The sequence below is a fragment of the Podarcis tiliguerta genome (assembly GCF_965153285.1).
Source record: "Podarcis tiliguerta genome assembly, chromosome: 7".
NCBI classification, from domain to species: domain Eukaryota; kingdom Metazoa; phylum Chordata; class Lepidosauria; order Squamata; family Lacertidae; genus Podarcis; species Podarcis tiliguerta.
The window spans coordinates 33675949-33695559 of record NC_139540.1 but is presented as its reverse complement, the minus strand read 5'-3'; the positions used below and the strand labels follow the sequence as shown (position 1 = coordinate 33695559).

The 19611-nt window shown below is 38.2% G+C and overlaps 1 protein-coding gene across 2 annotated transcripts in view; it reads right to left on the bottom strand.

The window, feature by feature from the left end:
- The window catches only part of ARFGEF1 (ARF guanine nucleotide exchange factor 1), a 63966-nt gene that overhangs the window by 21553 nt on the left and 22802 nt on the right, over positions 1 to 19611 (bottom strand). The window contains exons 3-18 of one of the 2 annotated variants that reach the window (XM_083450887.1): positions 19036 to 19192; positions 18201 to 18347; positions 16908 to 17087; positions 16301 to 16577; positions 15870 to 15983; positions 13950 to 14125; positions 13151 to 13284; positions 9007 to 9241; positions 6061 to 6163; positions 5785 to 5924; positions 5570 to 5678; positions 3894 to 4095; positions 2852 to 2963; positions 1528 to 1733; positions 1364 to 1448; positions 26 to 197 (exon numbers count right to left, since the gene is read on the bottom strand). In XM_083450887.1, the coding sequence (XP_083307013.1) occupies positions 26 to 197; positions 1364 to 1448; positions 1528 to 1733; positions 2852 to 2963; positions 3894 to 4095; positions 5570 to 5678; positions 5785 to 5924; positions 6061 to 6163; positions 9007 to 9241; positions 13151 to 13284; positions 13950 to 14125; positions 15870 to 15983; positions 16301 to 16577; positions 16908 to 17087; positions 18201 to 18347; positions 19036 to 19192 (2549 nt within the window). The remainder of the gene's footprint in view (positions 1 to 25; positions 198 to 1363; positions 1449 to 1527; positions 1734 to 2851; positions 2964 to 3893; positions 4096 to 5569; positions 5679 to 5784; positions 5925 to 6060; positions 6164 to 9006; positions 9242 to 13150; positions 13285 to 13949; positions 14126 to 15869; positions 15984 to 16300; positions 16578 to 16907; positions 17088 to 18200; positions 18348 to 19035; positions 19193 to 19611) is intronic. The other variant, XM_083450888.1, reaches the window with a different exon arrangement.

Genomic DNA, 19611 nt, shown 5'->3' with positions numbered 1-19611 from the left:
CAACAATTATTCTGTGGGGACTTACTTTGTTTACTTGTTTTTGTTGGTATCGTTAACTCTTTTGTTTCCTTCATTGATATCTTTTTCCCTGCTATTTCATTATATATGGCAGATAGATATTCTTCAGGGAGATCCTTGCTATCATTGATACCTCTGTTCATCTTAATGTATTGTTCTTTTGTCATTTTATTCTTTACCTAGAAATTAAGGGGGGGGGAGCAGTTTAGTATTAGCCATGAAAGCAACAGTAGGAATTACACTAGGATGTATGGATACATAGTCACAGAATCTACCAAGAGAGGAACCTTCAAGAAAAAATACCCAGGGAAGGATCCCATCTAGTCCACACACTGAAGTATCTCTCTCTCTCCTCCATCACCCACCAGTCTCTGCTACTGTTGATTAAGAAGAAGAAGAAGAGTTTGGATTTGATATCCCGCTTTATCACTACCCGAAGGAGTCTCAAAGCAGCTAACATTCTCCTTTCCCTTCCTCCCCCACAACAAACACTCTGTGAGGTGAGTGGGGATGAGAGACTTCAAAGAAATGTGACTGACCCAAGGACACCCAGCAGCTGCATGTGGAGGAGCGGAGATGCGAACACAGTTCACCAGATTACGAGTCCACCGCTCTTAACCACTGCACCACACTGGCTCTTAAACTTCATCAACTTCATACGGACATAAAAGTGGGCTGTTAAAATCAGAATGATAATGGCAGCTTCCATATCTCTCCAAGGGCAGTTCTGAAGAAAAAGGCTTGGTTCATATTCAATACACTGTGCACTCGAATGGCCTGCCTACTAGCATTCACCAAACTTTTGTCTGTGGGTGCCTTTGAATAATATATCTGTTCTATTAATAGTGCTGGTAACATCTAAGCAAAAGTATGTTTCATTATGTTGGTTTCCTTATCTAAAGTACTGTAACACATTCATATACAGAAATGCCCCTACTGTGGCAGAAAACAGCAGACTTTATAAAATTGTTTGTACCTTGCCTTTCGGCCCTCAAAAGGCTTACAACATAGTAAAGCAATACAAAAAATGGACAGAACATTTAAAAAGACGCATGCACAAACCCCACAATCTACCCAGACAAATCTAATCAGCAGGCAAGAATTTTAAACAGGCCAGAAGCCTGGAGAAATAAATAAGTTTTTACCACCTGCCTAAAAATCATCAACATGGGAGCCATCTGGAACTCTTGGGAAGGTGTTCCAGGGTCAAGACTTAAGATGCAGGAGGAAAATAAGATTTATTTAAATCAGAAGTAAAGTCAGCTTAAAATGGTGCTGGTTTAATAAACCTGAGTGAGCCACTTTGTAGATTCAAGTTATAATTAATAGGTTCTAAGTAATGTACCTGTGGGCTATGGAGATCTGTTGTCAACATGATAATTGAATAAGCCAAGACATAAGCAGTGTCAGCACTAGCAAAGAGGGTTTGCCTGAAACAAAAAATATATATAATCAATTTCCCCCTTTATCCAGCTATAGATTAGACAAAGGCAAGAGAAAGCCACTTACCCTTGGTTGCACTCCAAGTATCTAGCAGCAAATTTCTCCATCAATCTATCTATTTTCTGAGCTTCTCCCGGAAGACGAAAGCCTTCCAAAAACATGCGCAGAGCAGAAACAAAATCCTTTGCTGAAAAGTCATGCTGGTCCACATAGGCATACATAACTTCCTTATTAAATTTATCATTGTCTCCTAGGAATTCCCCAACTTGAGTCTAAAATGAAAATAATTAATTCCAGGTCAGGTCAACATGTATACAACCAAATGGAAAGTGATCCAGCCATACGGCATTTTGCATTTTAAAAAATATTTAAAAAATAAACACCCAAAATATGTTGCTCTGTTGGTGGCTGATTATTGCAATCCACACTACAGCACAGGGAAGTTTATTAGCTCCAGTGAAGTGCTTGACAGGGGAAGAAAACCACCTTCCTTCCATTAAAAAAAAGACAAGAAACTGGCTGACTGCCAATGTAAGCAAGAGAGCAACCTCACATTAGGATGGTATCCTCCAGGAGTTTACTGTACTCCCCCAACCCCCAGTTCTATGAACCACAGCATTTGAGACAATTAGGTGCTGGCCCATAACAGATTCTGCATCATTCAAGCTCTGAAATTTGAAGTTCTAATCAACCAAGATCATACATGCCCAGATCATCTTCACATTCATCTTGACCTATAAGATGCTTTAGATTTCAGAAGTGTATTCACATTTAAATTAAAAATAAAAATGGGTACTGTATTTGTCCTTTTAAGGATGATCCTATGCTACTACACTGAGGAAACCTGGGATAATTTTACTTTGCTGAAGCCAGTAAAGGCAGTCTTTTCCCCACTGCCACCAGCTATTTAAAAAGGGGAGAGCAGTTATTTTAGATTACACACTACAGATGAGAAAGCCTTCCATTTATTTGTGATGAAACTCTTAAGATGCCTGAAATGAGATTATTTATCCATCTATTACAAATTCATAATCAGGTCTAAGCTATGTGCAAGCTACACATATTCCAGACAGCCAGAGGGACTATTCTTAGAATGTAGTCTCTTGCTCACATAGCAAACTACCTTTGTAACTCGGGGGAGCTCACCAAGCAGTGGGGAAAGTGGTACAAGGGCTGCTGCTGCTTCAATTTGTTTTGCCACAAGTCCTGCTGGACATGTGAGGCCCTTGGGTGTGCATAAATGAACTCTCTGGGGTGTAGCTATAAACACTTCTTTACCATTACACAGTTATGACAGGAATGAGTTTAAGTCTAGCTCAAACTACTGCAATTGTGTTTACAAAGTAAATCGCATATGAAATACATTGGACATTAAGAACATTTTTCTTACAGAGTCTAATCTTTCTTCTTGATGCAAGAACTGGGCAATATCTTCAGGAGTAGTACCAAGCATACCTTGCTCTTGCAGGTACTGAATTCCTCTCTTTGGTTTCTTATTAAACCTGTATGTTAAATCACATGTTCATTAATCACTGAAAATGCACACACAAGGCAAAAACATCTGTATGCTGAGGGGGATTCACAACTTGGCACCACAATCATCCCAAGACCCATTTAAAAATCAAAACCCAGAGAATCTTCTTCTGGATCTGAGCCAAAATTTGAAGAGTAAGAAACCCATCCCTAAGCAATAATAAATTAGTATAAGAAGTTCCAATTTACCATACTGTTAAAATATTTGAATGCATTTTTGTGGGGTGGGGAAGCTGACAAGAGAAGGGAAAGGATATAAAAATTATAATATATTTTAACATCAGGCTGTCATATTTCCACCTCGCAGTTCCTCATAACTACTTCTTAATACACATAAGAATAAGATCACAGTAAATTCTAAATTCCTTCTAAATGCCTATGCAATATTACTAGCCTACTTCTCCTTGACTTTATATCTATTATCACTGTTGTTTCCATCTGATCTTTGTCCACATTTCTGGTTTTTGAGTTTTGTTTTTTAAACAATTGCATTCACATCCTACTCCATTTCCATGATAGCTCAGGCAAGAAAGGAATGAAAAAAACTACCAAAGCTTTCAGCATAGATGTAATTGGGTAACACCTTAGTAACTGTGAGGTAAAAGGCCAAAAGAAAACCAGAGTCAAACTGAAGCTCAAATCCCAAGTGCACATCCTAGAAAATAAGTCTTACTGAATGCAGTTAAGACTTAAATCTGATTAATGTTTATAATTGGCCTGTAAGTCTGTAGTCCTCGAAGTTTGTAAGTACAGTTCCAGTGAAGTTAGCACTTTGAAAAATAGATGCTACAATATTCTTTCTACAAAGGAAGTAAAAGGTAGTAGATGAAAGAAAATGGTATCAGGAGACTCCCCCGCATTCTGACAATTTACATTATGGGTTAAACAAATAAACTTACAAATCTATTCCTTGTTCTATTATTTCCTTCTGTTGCTTTAGAACCTCAAACTGCTCTGGATTGTCAGTACCAGACATCTGCGTGCTATAGCTACCAATTCCTGATGAAGCTGTGGAGTCTAAGGAATTTAAGCTGCCATATCGGTTAATTGTCTCAGGGTGTTTTGTTTCAGTGCTGTCTTGTTCTGTGGGTTTTTCTTGTCCTGCACAAGAATAGCAAAGGAAAATGATCTTTACAATTTAGTTGATGTTTGTTCCATTTTTAGAAGTTGCCAATTTGTTAACTGTCCATCATCACATTCAAAGTCTAGTTATTAATAATATTTAGTAAGATATACATCATTAGTTCTATGTGACAGAGAGTCAAAAGATTAACATTTTTATTTTGGGGGGAAAATGAACCTAAACAAGAATATCAGATCTGAAAGTTGGAAGAAAATTAATTTTATAGAAGAATAATAACAAAAAGTTGAAAGATTTAAAATAATACAGTGGTACCTTGGTTCTCAAACGCCTTGGTTCTTAACGCCAAAAACCTGGAAGTGTTCTGGTTTTTGAACGTTTTTTAGAAGCCAAACGTCTGGTGCAGTTGTTGGCTATTGTTTCCGAGGCACCTGCACCAATCAGAAGCTGCACCTTGGTTTTCGAACATTTCAGAAGTCAAACGGACTTCAGAACCGATTAAGTTTGGTGCTTTTGTTTTTGCTATTTATTTTGTGTTTTTGAGGCTTTTTTGGTTAATTTGTTTTTGTGACTGTGTGGAACCCAGTTCAGCTACTGACTGATTGATTGTGTGACTGCAGAAATGGATAAAAGCCCCCCATCCAAACAATGACTAACATCAGTGCAGGTAAGAAAAAAAATAATTAATTTTTATCATCTACAATATTGTCTTATTTATTTTATGTACAGTAAATTGATTATTGCTTTCATTTTATGGATCAATGGTCTTGTTAGATAGTAAAAATCATGTTAAATTGCTGTTTTCGGGGTTTTTAGAAGTCTGGATTAATCCGTTTTGCATTACTTTCTATGGGAAAGCACACCTTGGTTCTGGAAAGCTTTGGTTTTGGAATGGACTTCCAGAACGGATTAAGTTTGAGAACCAAGGTACAACTGTATCCTGACAGATGTATTTATTATAACGAATGATACAACCCTTTACAAGATCAAAGCATGCTACAATTCTAGACATTGTGAATCCTTGCAGCACATTATATGATGACATAAAAGCAGCTTACATAACTGTAAAGGATGTAGGAAACCGTCTGGCAAGTGGCTGTGGGAAAACTACTGCAAATGGAAGAACTTTTCCCAACTTAACAAAATGTGAGGAGAGATAATTGTGTGCTTCTGTCATCACAGGGTATTGCATGATCTCTTGCCCAAGGTCTCAAAATATGTGCTTGGGTAAGAACGCGGTCGTTTGAAGTCTCTTGTGTAACGGTTTGTAGAACAGTGCCAACACCAGTATTTCCTCTATGGGTGTCTCTCTGGATCCAACGCTCTATTATTTGCAGACTTCACACATGCATGCAAAGCCCAATCATACCTGTAGCTGCAGTAATTTACATATCTGAGCAGGGCAAGTTGTCATACTTAGCAAACAGGAAAATCAACTCCAGTGCATTTCAGGTCAACATGTCACTAAGGAATAAGAATGTCAAAACAGCTTACCTAGGGTTGTTTGAGAGTTGGGATTTACATACTGATCCTTACTCCATTCCACCATGCACTTCAATATGGAGACTAAGCATTCAAGTCCCTTCTTTCTCAGGCTTAGCTCCTGCAATAATTTGTATATATTTGCAAAAAGATTTAGGTAATATTCAATGTTAATTTAATTGTTTTTTTACTACTAGAAACAAACAGAGATATGCCATAGTTTTCACCTGAATGTTGGTCATTCCAAGTTCTTGGCTGCCTCTTCCTTGAGCAATCTTGGACAGGTCATTAACTAGTCTTTCAAATATGTTTGCAGCATTCAAATCACAATCATAGTTTACATAGATGTCCACTACACTCTGGGCATCTGTAACAGGAACATAATTATACATTGAAAAGCTTTGCTAGGTAAACATATAGGCATAGCAACAAAACCCCTCAAAGCCAGCAAGACATGTGACCCTAAACCTTTGAAAAGCAAATAGGTATGCCCAATGGAGTAATACCTGCGCATATCCTTGTCAGTGTTTGTATAACCATCCATTTATGATCAAAGGAGCTAGTAGAGGTTTCTAAGATATACAAAAAAATCTCTTTGAAGAAAACCTAGGAAAAATGGTATGGACAGAAAGAAGTTACATTTATTTCCCAAACCCTGTACTTCATTCATTAACTGTTATAATCCAACATCTGGCCCATGCAAAGCTTAACATATATAGAATTCATATCTTAATCTTGCTATATAGATTTAGCACCGATGCTAATAAAAATATGTTATTCCCTTCATCAGGACAATAGGTAGCCATGTGTTGTACAGGAACATTTTAATTCAAGGGAAATGATTCATAGAGAGTTCTTGTAGGTCACAAAGTCTGATTTTAACAGTAATTGCATTCACTCCAATTACTAATCTAGCAGCTCCGTTAAATTGCATTTGGATGTCCTGCTAGGCAAAGTTGAAAAAAGCAAAACAGAAACAAAAAACAGACAGCCCTGGTTTAAGAAACCCAGGATCTGTGCACTGAAGGCAGAGTGCAGAGGTAGGTAGGGTGGAAATGGTGCATGGATTCAATGCTCATTCTTGGATTCATAAACCATGAAAGAGAACATCCCAACTGGTTCTTAAAGTGCCTTTTTCCATTTGAAAAAGGAACATCCTTGAATACAATGCTTTTGTCAGCTGACAACAGCTTTCAGGCTAGTTACAGTGGTGCCTCGCAAGACGAAAAGAATCCATTCTGTGAGTCTCTTTGTCTAGCGGTTTTTTCGTCTTGCGAAGCAAGCCCATTAGCGGATTAGCGCTATTAGCGGCTATTAAAGGCTTAAGGGATTAGCGGATTAGCTGCTAAAAGGCTATTAGCAGCTTAGTGCCTTAGAAAAAGGGGGTGGGGAGCGGAAAAAAACCCCCAGGAATCGCAAGACATTTTCGTCTTGCAAAGCAAGCCCATAGCAAATTCGTCTTGCGAAGCACCTCCAAAACGGAAAACCCTTTCGTCTAGCAGGTTTTCCGTCTTGCGAGGCATTCGTCTTGCGGGGCACCACTGTAATATCCGACCTAGGGCATAAGCGGCAATAGCTACATACTTAAGAATCTTCTGCCTCCAAGACATTAGTCAGTTGTGTGAAGCCTGCTGATACAGCTACATTAAAAATGTGTTCACCACTTTCCCATGCCTGGAAGCCAAAGAGCTACTTATGACTAGCCCATATTGTTGTTTTTGAACTTTTGGGGGGACCAGTTCAACCCAACATCATGTCAAACAACCCACAACTCTTAGAGCCCTTTTTGGGAATCACAGAACTAACTTCACAATTCTTTAGATTCTTTTGTCTAAGAAGCTAAGTATTTTGCCTCTATATGGGTTAGAATATGACATGTCAGGTTATTGTTTTTCATAAATCTCATCAGCATGGCTGAGTAGAAGTTTTGAGAAAAGTTTCTCAAGAGAGGTACCCACTTTCCACCAAAGAGACACATCTAAATGGAAATTTCCTATATTTTATATATGCACACAGTGCCTACAGGAATTGGGAACACCAACATGCAAAGCTAGTATTAAAACAGCCTGCAACTTTATCATAAACAATTGTAACAAGTATCCATCCCCTCTACCACATAGCAAATAGGAGATGAACAGCAGAAGGCAGAACACACACAAGACTAAATCCTCATCACCAACTCTCATCTTCACCACTGGAAAATGATAACTTCCTGCCTTTTTCCAAAGGTGGAGGCAGAACGTAATAAACTGTACAGTGTCTGTCATTTCAATATGCAAATCACTTATATATACATTTACACAGTTATATATTTTAATTTAGTACGTTTTCTATTAGTATTTCTGGAACCATGAAGAAACTCATTCATTTTAGGTATGAGCTTCATAAATTGGCAAGAGGTATTTGTATGATGAAAAAATAATTTGGTGCTTTACAATGACCTTTTCGAGTCAAATGATGTATTGAGTTTTACCCTATATTTCTCAGGTACTGTTGGTGCTAATTAGAGGTAAGAGCTAAGACAATGCTTTTATGCTGGTTTGACTGAAGCATCAGTTTCAATTAAAGCTGTTCAGTATTTTAATGGATGTATTATTTTATTGCTTTGTTTTATTACATTATCTTCTCTTTTATTGTAAGCAGCCTTAGCTACGATTTTAAAAGAAAAATGGAGTATAAATCAATCCCCATGCCCACATGTGTTCAATTTCAAATTTGCATAGAGGCCTACACACACACACACACACACACACACACACACAGTATATAGGCCCTGCCTCCAGTATCTGGGCTGCAAAGATCATGCTGATAAGGAAGGGATTACCTACATCAAGGGTCTATAAGTGAAGCCACACAAACTTGAAGTCCAACACATTAATGACAGGTGGAGATGGAGTGGGGGATGGATGATCCCGATTCCCTACTTTGCTATCTGAACATCTGCATGAGGGTACAATTCTATTCTCTCCCCTCACCCCACTCCCACAACTAGATGTTTACTGAAGATTTATAAGAAAAACATTACACAACATGAAAAAACAACTGAAATACAAACTAAAACAGCAACATTTTGGTACAGATAATGTGTAAAACGAAGGAGAGCAGTGGCAGGTGACAATAATACAGTAGCAAATGAAATGCTCAACTAACAGTTAATTAATTAGTAAACTCAGGCCAGCAATAAAAAATGCTTAGGGATGACATCTACAATTCTTTTCTTTGAATGCTGCAGTAAATTGTGCTCTTGATAAGTAGCAGTTTGGGGTCAATTGATATGAGTTTATTTAAAACAAGATGATCATTAAACCTAATGAAGTCAAGTTAGTCTGAGGCTAAAACGAAATTGTTATTTTATGAACCTTATGTATTTTAACTGAACAGTATGCGATGCCTAGAGGGATACTGAATTACTTCAAGTAAGGTGCTTAAATTGCTGGATGTTAACTTACCTCAATTTGCATTTTCAGGTGAGTCTTAAAATTTGAAAGTAGAGTGAGGAATATAGAAAGCGAAAGTTCAAACACTTCTGGAACAGACGAGACTCCGTTTTTAGACAGTGCAACACAAAGATACTGCTTAATAGCATTGATAAACATTTCATTTGTCCTGAAAACAGGTCCTGCATTTTGCAGAATAGACAGCAGCAACTGCAATGAAAGGATCTTTGACCGCAATTCATGAGACCTAGAAGGAATAATTGCAGTTATTTGAACAATTCGTGGGAGATATTTCTCTTTATAAAAACGACTAAGAACATCTCTAAGCTATTGTTAGAAAATCCTAGGCAATTATATAAAATATAAACCAACCACTTAATGTATTAGACAACTACCATTGCACAATGATTTACTGAAAGTGACTGTTTACAGTAGAGCACACTGTGTATTTCATACACCCCAGGCACAATACACCAATCAGGAACGGTAGTTTAATCACTTTCATTGCTATGAACAGCACTTTGACCTTTATGGAGCAGTTACAATGTTCTAAATGCTAGCCTGTAAATTCTCAAAAAACTCATGTCAGCTCTCCTAAATATTTCCCCCCCTCTTTGTGCACTGAGAGGGGGGGAAGGGGAGAGCTCTTTTTATTTCTAAATCATAGGCACAAGGATAAATTTTGTCCCCTTTGACGGCATGGGAGATTTACTACCAGTTGTGTCCAGTCCTTTTTTTGCGGGGCAGGGGGAACCCAATACTACAGCTGCACTCACCTGAAATGTAGTTTCCCATTCCCAGTTCCAGGTCAGCAGGATTGGTTGGTGGCTCCTCCCCCTGATCAAAGGCAGGAAGCAACCGTTCAGGAGGCCGGGCTCCCATCATGCAGTTCAAGGACTCACCAAGCTCAAGAAAGCAGGAGTCATAAAGAACGGGAGGAAAACCCGCCTCCTCCTAACAAAAACTACAACCAACTTGAACGGTATAAGGAAATGACAGAAAGGGAAAAAGACTCTTGCAGCTCACTACCTAAGGTGGGGCCTGCTGACCTATCACCGGGAATGGAAAACTACATTTCAGGTGAGTGAAACTGTACTTTTCTCCATTTCCAGTTACAGGTTAGCAGGATGGGATGTGCAATAGCTACAGCTGCAGGAGCTAGGGAGGAGCACCTGCTGCAGGAGCCTCTGACCGAACACTGCCTCAGGTGAGGTGTTTGTGTCCAAGCAGTATTGTCTGGTAAAATGCTAAGGCATGGCCCAGGTGGCTGTGCGGCAAATCTCCTGAAGGAGTGTGAGAAGGAAAGGTGGCCAAAGTGGCTGCAGACCTAGTGGAGTGGGCTGTGATATGCTGAGGAACATAGATCTTTGGGGCTTTGTATGCTAAGCACTATACATGCCTTGATGCATCTGTAAAGAGTGGTTGTTGACACCTTATTCCCCAGGGAGAGGGGGATGGATGGAGACAAATATGCTCTTGGATTGTCTGTGCAGCTTCAGTTCTGGCTATATTGACCTTAGGGCTCTACAAACATTTAGTGAGTGCCAGGCCCTTTCATTGGCGTATACCAGGGATGGGCAAAAGGTTGGTAAAACGATCTCCTGCTGAAGGTGGAAACAAGAAGAGACTTTGGGCAGAAAGGAGGGATCAGTCCTGAGAACTACTCTGTTCTCGTGGAAAATACAGAGATGTTTAGTGATAGAGAGCATGTTTAATTTGGAGACTCTGTGGGCAGAGGCAATAGCAATGAGGAAAACCACTTTGAGAGACAGGATTTGGAGAGAAACTCATCTGAGAAGTTCAAAGGGGGCCATTGCAGGGCAAAACGGACCCTGTGTAGATTCCATAAAGGGAACCTGTCAATAGTGGGGGGGGGGGGGGGGGACAAATTAGTGCAGCACCTCTGAGGAAGCATTTTAGTAAGGAGTAAGAGGAGAGGGGAGGAGAGTGTGGCTTTGAAAGAATTGAGGCGATCGCTGCTGCCTGATGTTTCAGACTATTAACTTTCAGACCTTTTTGTAGGCCTTCTTGGAGAAATTCCAGAATGGTGGAAATGTCAAGCTTGGTAGAGTATGACAGGAGGAAAGCCTTCTAGGTGGCTTGGTAGATGCTTATTACAGCAGGTATTCTGGAATAAAGAAAAATGTCTATCATTCAAATTCCACAATCTGTGTAGTAGACTGGGGGGGGGCAGATGTGGAGACTCAGGATTTTGTGAAACCAGGGTCAGGGTGGCCAAAATGGAGCAACAAGAATTACTCTGATCTTTCCTTCCTTGGTCTTGCATGGGACTTGTGTCAAAACAGGTGTTGGGGAAAATGCATAGAGTAGTCCCTGAGGCCAGGGCAAGATGAGCACCCCAGGCTTCTGCTTTCAGAGTGTGAAACCTGGTGAAGTAGCAAGGGAGCTGATTATTTCTGAGGTGAAGAGGCAGACTTGGCACTGGCTGAAACAATAGTGGATGAGCTGGAATATTTGTAAATTCGGCTGCCACTCCACCTGATCCAACTTCTGAGCTTCCTGCTGAGCCAATCCACTTGGATGTGTAGGAGGCCTGAGATGTGCTCTGAAGTGAGAAACTGAATGTTGACTTCTGCCCAATTCATTAGCAGTTTCCTTCAGGAGATCCCAGAGTTGAGTTGAGCCTTGCTTGTTGATATTTTCTTTTTGGCTGCTGTGTTGTCTGTTCAGATAAGGAAGGGGAAGATGGCTTGGGATGTGCTGGAGAGTAAGATGAGCAGCCCTGAGTTCCAGCCAGTTGATGTTCATTGTCACTTCTGCTGGTGACCACTGACCTTGGATTGAAACATCCTGGCAATGGATTTCCCATCCTGTAAGTCCCCAGAAACTAGGATAGAAATGGGTGGATCCACACTGGGCAATTTTATTTGTTTGTTTGTTTGTTTGTTTGTTTCATTTGTACCCCATTCCTCAGCCAATAAAGCTCCCAGAGCACTTACATGGATAAGGAATGAAAAGCTCTAACTAAGCTATCTATACTATTAAAGTATTAAGGTAGGTAAAAGAAGGCAAAGAATGAATAAACCAGGAGCTAATGGTAACTGGCTGACCTTGATGAAGGCAGGAGCAGAACTGCATGATGGGAGCCCTACCTCTCAAAAGGTTGCTGCTTGCCTTCAATCATCAACACATCCTGCTGACCTGGAACTGAGACTGGTAAAATAAAGGTGTACTGCACAAAACATTGCAATTTAACATACAAACTGAAAAAAAGTTGCTTGCAAGCATTCCTAACAGGCCAGTGAAAAGCTGAAAATCAAATTGGATATATACTGGAATATTTCTATACATTGCTGGTCTAAAATAAAATTTGAAAAAGACTTGTACAGTGTCCTTTTTCCCCACTTAAGTACTAACATGCTGCTATGGAAGTGTTATGTTGCATGTGATATCCTGCAGCGTAAATACTTTAAACTTCCGTTAAATTGCCAAAATCAATTTAAGGACTTCATATATACTTTAAGTTTTTACCAAATATTTTCCATAGAAGTCAGCCCATTTGGGCTGCCTATAAATTATATAAACATATAATTCAGGGTGTTGGATCGAAAGGAGAAGGACTGGATCCTATGGGGCTATTCTATGACAGGAAGGACATGTTAGGATTCCACCCACCTCTTTGGGTCTAATCCAAAACAATTATTTCTTAAACCACCATTTCTGTTTTATATGTTAGCACTAGTGATTAATGTATCATCTGAAAAACTGCTTGTCATCTAAATAATTGTCATCTTCTATTATTCTCAAACAAGGGTTATCCAGTAGTATCTATTCTGAGGTACAAGGAACATAATCATGAAGACAAGATTGGTAGCCCAAAGGAAGATACCTTTAGTTACTCTCAATTCAAGTCCCTCATAAAACCCAATTGACTGCAGAGAGGACTTCATGTGCATGGAACAGAACTTCCAAACCCCAAAGTTTCCAAATATAATTTATCCAGAAGCTTAATTTATTTTCATTGATTCTGTTGCACCGTATTCTAGATGTGCTTTCTATGATTCAATGATAGTGATACTGTTAAATATCTTGCGTTAGATACTGCATCGCATGATAGTGCATCAGGAGGAGGAAGTGCAGCTACGGATGCATATACATCATCTAAGTATTTCATAGCAGAAGAATCTCAACTTACTTTGGATCAGGTGGACCATCAGACAGAGGCTTCATAGAGAGTTTACACAGTGACCTGAATACTAGGAAGGCATCCTTTTGCAAGATGTGGGAAAATTTAGCACCAGGGGTAGGTCCTGAAGAATTTCCAGATTCCTAAAGAAATTGACACGTTTTTAATAAGCCTTTTAGCATTAAGCAGGAGTGTATGGAGTAAAAACCAAGCTTGGGGATAGAAGGATATGATAAAATATTTGCTAGCAAATAACGCAGCAGTTATCACTGTACTTTTCAAAGTCAGCTGTCATGCTCAAAAATCACAAGCCTAACATTTCTGAAGCGGATTGGTTCAAAAAGTCAGTTTACACCACATTCTTCAATGATAGTGATCAGATATATACCATTTTGGCTCCTGGAAAATTATAGTCAGCAAATCAGAAATCAGCCTTTGTGTTATGTACTCTTAGAAACTCAAAGAGCTCAGAAGTGACTTTGAGAGTGAATTTAAACAAAAACTGATTAGCTACCAATTGATAGAACTGAAATTACTATAAAAACGAAAGCTATCATATTCATGTTGTTGTAAATCCTAGAGTCAAAGATTATTCCTGCATTTTATTTTACTGCAATATCACACATAATCTTGGCCTAGGACATAGTAATAATCTTTGTCATAAAGTATCTGTACTACAGAATTTTGCAAGCTCTCTTTGCATAGCATTTACCATTTCAATGTAAAAGGCCCCCTATTTAAATTGTAATCTGACATAATTATATTGAAAAGGTGTACTGGGTTTAAGACTAAGCATACATGCCTATACCTGAGTGTCATTGGAAGAGACAGATAACCTGTCATCAGGTAAAGATGGTGTATAAACAACAGAAATAGGTGTCCCTGGAATTCCATTTGCCTGGATGTTTTCACTGTCACTTCCATCTTCTGAAGTCCCCATTGGTCCATCAATCATAACCTTTTCAGCAGTTCTTTGTCCTACATCTACAGGATAAAAGAACCATGTAATAAAAAACATGATATTTAAAAGGAATTGATAAGAAGGTGTATTAATATTATTGGTAGAATAAAATGTCAAATCTTTAATGTACATTGTCAAATACAAGACCAGAAGATTTTCAGCCTGACAACAGATAGCCTTGGTTCCATACTACTATATAAAATCAGTGTTAGAAAGACATTACATTTTCAACATTAAAAAAACACCTGGCTGAAAAAGTATCATGTTCACCAGGACAAAGAACTACCAAGAGTTTAATGTTAGCACCTAAAAATTAAAACAAATGTTCAGCTTTGCTGACAGTAACTACAGGAAACTAGTTTAATGAGCTACCTAGAGCTAATGTGGGTTTTATAATATTAGTCTATTGAATTATGACCGTAACACATACATTATTTGTTATGGCAGTATAATAAACTATTAATTTTTCAGCACTAAACAGGGCCAGAACCCCAAAATTTATAGCATTTTCTCAGCTCTGATCAAACATTTTATTAAAGTGTCATAACTAATAAACATCTCATTAAGTTTCTCAGGAGAGAAAGAAAACCTGCTGTGAAGAGCTCACACAGAAGGAGTGAAAAAATATAGAAATAAGTTGTCAAATCCTGATAACTCAAACTAGGTCAACTCATTAGCTCAAGTATCACTTGAAATTTTCCTTTAACAGAAACACAACTGCCCCAAAACATTTTTCTCCTTGCCTTACTAATATGAGCACCAGTGCAGCTAAAAACAGGTGATGCTGTAGAAATAACTAAGATATGACTAAATTAAAGTGTCATTTGACTCTTCAATTTCCACTGATTATATTTCTTTAATAAGCCAAAGTCCTATAACAGAGAGGTTTAAGGAATCAACAATGACTGGAAGACATATTTAGATATAAGACAAAATCTCTCAGGCTCAATTAAAACATAATGATCTCAATGTAAGAAACCATGGTTTTATTAAACCAGATTTCATATCCTGATTTGTAAAGAGAGATTAAACCACAGTTTTCCAGTTTGTATGTAATAGGAAACTGTTATTTAAACAACCTTGCAAAGTATTCTACTACAATGTCCTGGTTCACACATAAAGTTAAGTCAAACCATAGTTTAACATGAATAAGCAAATGTGTGGGCTCCTGGAGAGGAGATCAGGGTCATTTTATTCCTCAATGGTCAATTTGCTGCTGCACTGTGCTAAGTCATGGTTTGGCTCAAAGTGTTGTCTGTACCAAGGCTTACAGTGCAGCCCTACCAAACCACAAGCTATAAATTATAGGACAAATATTGGTTACCTTTCATGGTTTGTCTGGAGAAAGCAAATCCATGAGACTGGGAATGGACAATACATGATTTAGCTCATGATTTAGCACAGCCCGAAGGCAGAACAAGCAAGGAGAAGCAAAACAGCTGAAATCTATTATCGATTCATCATTTGTGCTAGTTTGCTGTAGTGTTACATGTGAAACCAACCAGAGTATGAGAAACAGGAGAACATGCACAGGTACACCACTTGTTCTCATTCTGATAAATCATAATAAGACTGATACTGTTTACATATGAACTAGACCTCAGTAATGCACAATATTTTAAGTGAAGGTCAAGTCTACATTATCATTTTACTTAAAGCCCAACTTCTTGCCCTACACACAAAGGAATTTTACCACTACTTCCTTCTACTAAGTTCCTGCAAGTCCCTTCTCAATTCAGCAATACACTTTAAAGGTAAGTATAGTACCTCCTACTACTATGTTCACCATTTCTTGGACTATACTTTGCACAATATCCTGTGCCGTTTCTTCATATTGATTGCTTTCTCCATCATATGGCCCTGTATCATTTTTAGACAGAGCTACAAAATAAAAACAGAAAATATATTACTCAAAATGTATCAGGATTCCATTCAAGTCAGTTTTATTACTTTATAAAGAAATAGCTCTTAAACAGAACTGATAGTTATTCATTGCATTTATCTAATCTGAGCTGATAGCAATTACCTAGAAAACAAGTAGAATGTCAACTGTGACTATAACATAGCTTTGTAAAGAATCAATAAACCTTATAACACCACCTGATAGCAATCTACATGTTACTTTAGCAATAATTATTTCTCAAGACTTCATACCCTCTTTCACCCCACTATGACAAGAAAAAGACACCCATTATTACTTTCTGCTGCTGTTGCTTGGTCAGCTTCAGTCTGTTCATTTTCTGCACTGGAAATATCAGATCCATTTTCTGCTTCTGTGTCTTCTTGAAGGCTTTTGTCCACATCATTTGCATGATGGTCCAAGTCCCCTTCATGGTCCTGGGAGAGCTGATCAATAGTCTGCTCTGAAATATGTCTCAATTGAGGTGATTCAGGCTCATGATGGCTTAAGGGCGACTGCTGTAGATGGTGCTGCTGCCGATGTCTCTCTTTCTCCATTTGCTTGGCTTCTTGAAGCTATGAAACAAACAAACAAACAAAGTATGAAAGAAAATCTCTTCTATCAGAACAACCATGCCTGCTCCTCTACCCACCAGATAGTATGAAACGTTAATATCCATAAATTAAAAGATGCACAATTCAGGGCTTCTTTCAATTTTTCTGGTCTTCTGTTGTATTCTATACATGAAATTCGTACAAGCTAAATTGTGTGTCTTTCACTGGACTATTATTTCAAATTAAACAACGTGGACATAGCTGGCAAATCAATCCAAGTGTTGCACAGGAATACTAGAATTTAAATATGCATTTGAAATCAATATCAATGTGAAATGCAAACATACTTACTGCTTGGTTTTCCATACGTGCAAATATAACATTCAGCATTTGTGTGAGAGTAGCCTTGGCTGTGGTTTGATTTATGAGATTTTTGCTTGCAAGATAGATATTGTAACATGTTCTTACAGCTTGCAGCACTGTCCCTTCGTGAATCTCTATGTGCTGAGAAGTTACTGCTGTGAGTAGAGCCTAAAAAAATTAAAATAAAGTTAGCAATTGAAAATACTGAGGCTCTCACCTCATTTAAAAATGCTTAATGTGTACCCTGTTTTTTGAGAGTGCAGTTTTAAGATACAGTAGCAAATCCAGACTGCTGCCATGCCATTATATATATGAAGACCAGGACACACATGCTAAGTGCATTTAAAGAAGATGGATCTTATGCCAATGGCTCCTATAACCATTTAAATAGGACCTTTGTACACAAGGAAGCATGCACATATCATTTTCTCCTTACTGCTGCAATTAAGCAATGGTGTGATTGTGCATTTAATGATCTTATTCATTAAACATTTATCTCTGTCTTTCCATTGAATAAGGACAATGTACCTAGTTAATGGAAGAACTGAGTGCCTGAAATGTTAAATAGCATGTTTCAGGCAAACTGGAAAAATCCATGCCCAGAACAAGGAAGGAAAATTCAGTTTGTAAATCAAGGCACTGAACCTCCAACTCAACATTGCATAACTACTCAATATGCATTTCAGACATAAATTGTTCAAGAATAATTCTTATTTACTAACCCACTTTTAGCACTATTTCAAAGAGGCCACTATGTGGAATGAAAGCCTTCTTCCTGATGACACCTGGCTCCTGAGCACAGATTAGTTCCACAGTAAATCCCAAATATCCACTATCAACTTTATAAAGGTCTTTACAGTCTATGTGTGATGTTCCTCACTCTAAACATATAAGTGCTATAAATTTTAATTACAGCAACTACATGATGAGAGGGGAGGGAAAAGGATTCATGGAATTAATTCTCTCATATTCCAGCCAAATGACTGCTTAGTTGTAGCTGTCAATTCCAATCACCTTTCTGCTGGTCCAAACCTATTAGATAGGGCCCTGAAAAAGCAATTCTATTTCTGTTAACCGTAAAATGTTTTTGTGAAACTGATAAGCAACATTGAATGAATATTCTTGTCCAATTAAGGTACAAACTGATTAAACAAACTATTACATGTTTTCAGCTTCAGCTCTTGTTCAACATGCTTGAATTGCAGGTCACTGTCTTGGGCGTAGAACTCATTTCAACAGCAAACTCTAATGAGAGCTAATGATCAGTTGACATCAGATTACCTTTATAATTTGTAGCTGAACCCCCTCGTCTGTCTGAGGACCTTGAAAGCAGCCACATATTGTTTCAATAATTCTATCAATCAATTTTTTCCCAGGCGCTGTACTATCTGGAGCACTGCCAGTTAAATGTCCATAAGCTATAAGTTTCTGGGGAGTAAAGCAAAAGTACAACTGAACAAGCCAGCTTAACACATTATTATATTTTGTACCATGCAGGGTAATTCTCATTGACAGTAACATTGCAGAGTATTAGATTTCTTAAAATCCTGGGGTACACTTGAGATGAGAGGGAAAACAGATCCAAGTGGGAACTAGCAAGACAGTGGTGCACTCCATCACCAGTGCAGTTTACAGTGACCGTCTTTTACTGTGGCATTTGAACTAGGGCACGTAATGGTTACCACTGCATATAGTTTGTCTCCAAATGACAACCAGAAACTCTAGTTCATTATTTCAGTTTTATTAAAGCATAGTAGAAAAACTACTGTTGGCCCAAACGAAGAAGTAGGGAAGCACATTGGTGTGTAAAGGAAGGAGGAAACACGAGACGTCTATAGCACATTCCCCACGACTAAACAATAGATTAACCATGACATCTGAATCAGGCTAGTGATCAGTCCAACTGTCTCCTAATAAAGATTCTTAGCAAGGCAATCTACCTTTAAAACCAACAATTTCTCTATGCTGAAATTTTATCAAACAACTTAAACCTCACTAGTTGTACTGTGTTAGCAATTAAAAATATAATCTAGGGAAACAACTATATTTCCTTCCTTTATAAAAGGAAACCACAAATTTAAGGAAAAAAGTTAATGGCGTATAATTCAATACAGACCTGCAAACAATCCAATGACGTACTAACAATTCTTGGACACTTGGACTGGCATGCCAATTCAAATGGTAAGAAGTACTTGTCTGCCTCAATAAAGCTTGTTTTTGATTTCACAGGTGGAAGAGTGCTTGAACCAGCCTTTGCTTCTCCATGAGGAGGACTGAATAGAAAGATCCAATTAGAATGGCAGTTGAGTTAACAGCAAAACAATTTAATATGAATATAGACACATCTACAGTTGACCACCACTTATTTGATGTATGTTCAGTTTTTCTCTTTTAACAGTCAAAAATTCATTTTACCAATTAAAACTGAACCGAAATAAAGACAGAAATTAGCAACAGTCTGCAATGAAGTCAAGACAAATGTAACAATTTGCAATGAGCACAGCAACAAGTTATGGATTTTAGCAGGCTTTCAAAGAAAATATGTATTAGTTGGAGTCAGCTAACAGATTGGCTGGTTGTGCATGCTGGTTTGGATGTGAAATAGATCTTGTGCATGTTGGTTTAGATGTGGAATAGGTTTTGTCCTCCATATGAATAACAGGCACCTCAATATGGATAAAGGATAAAGTAA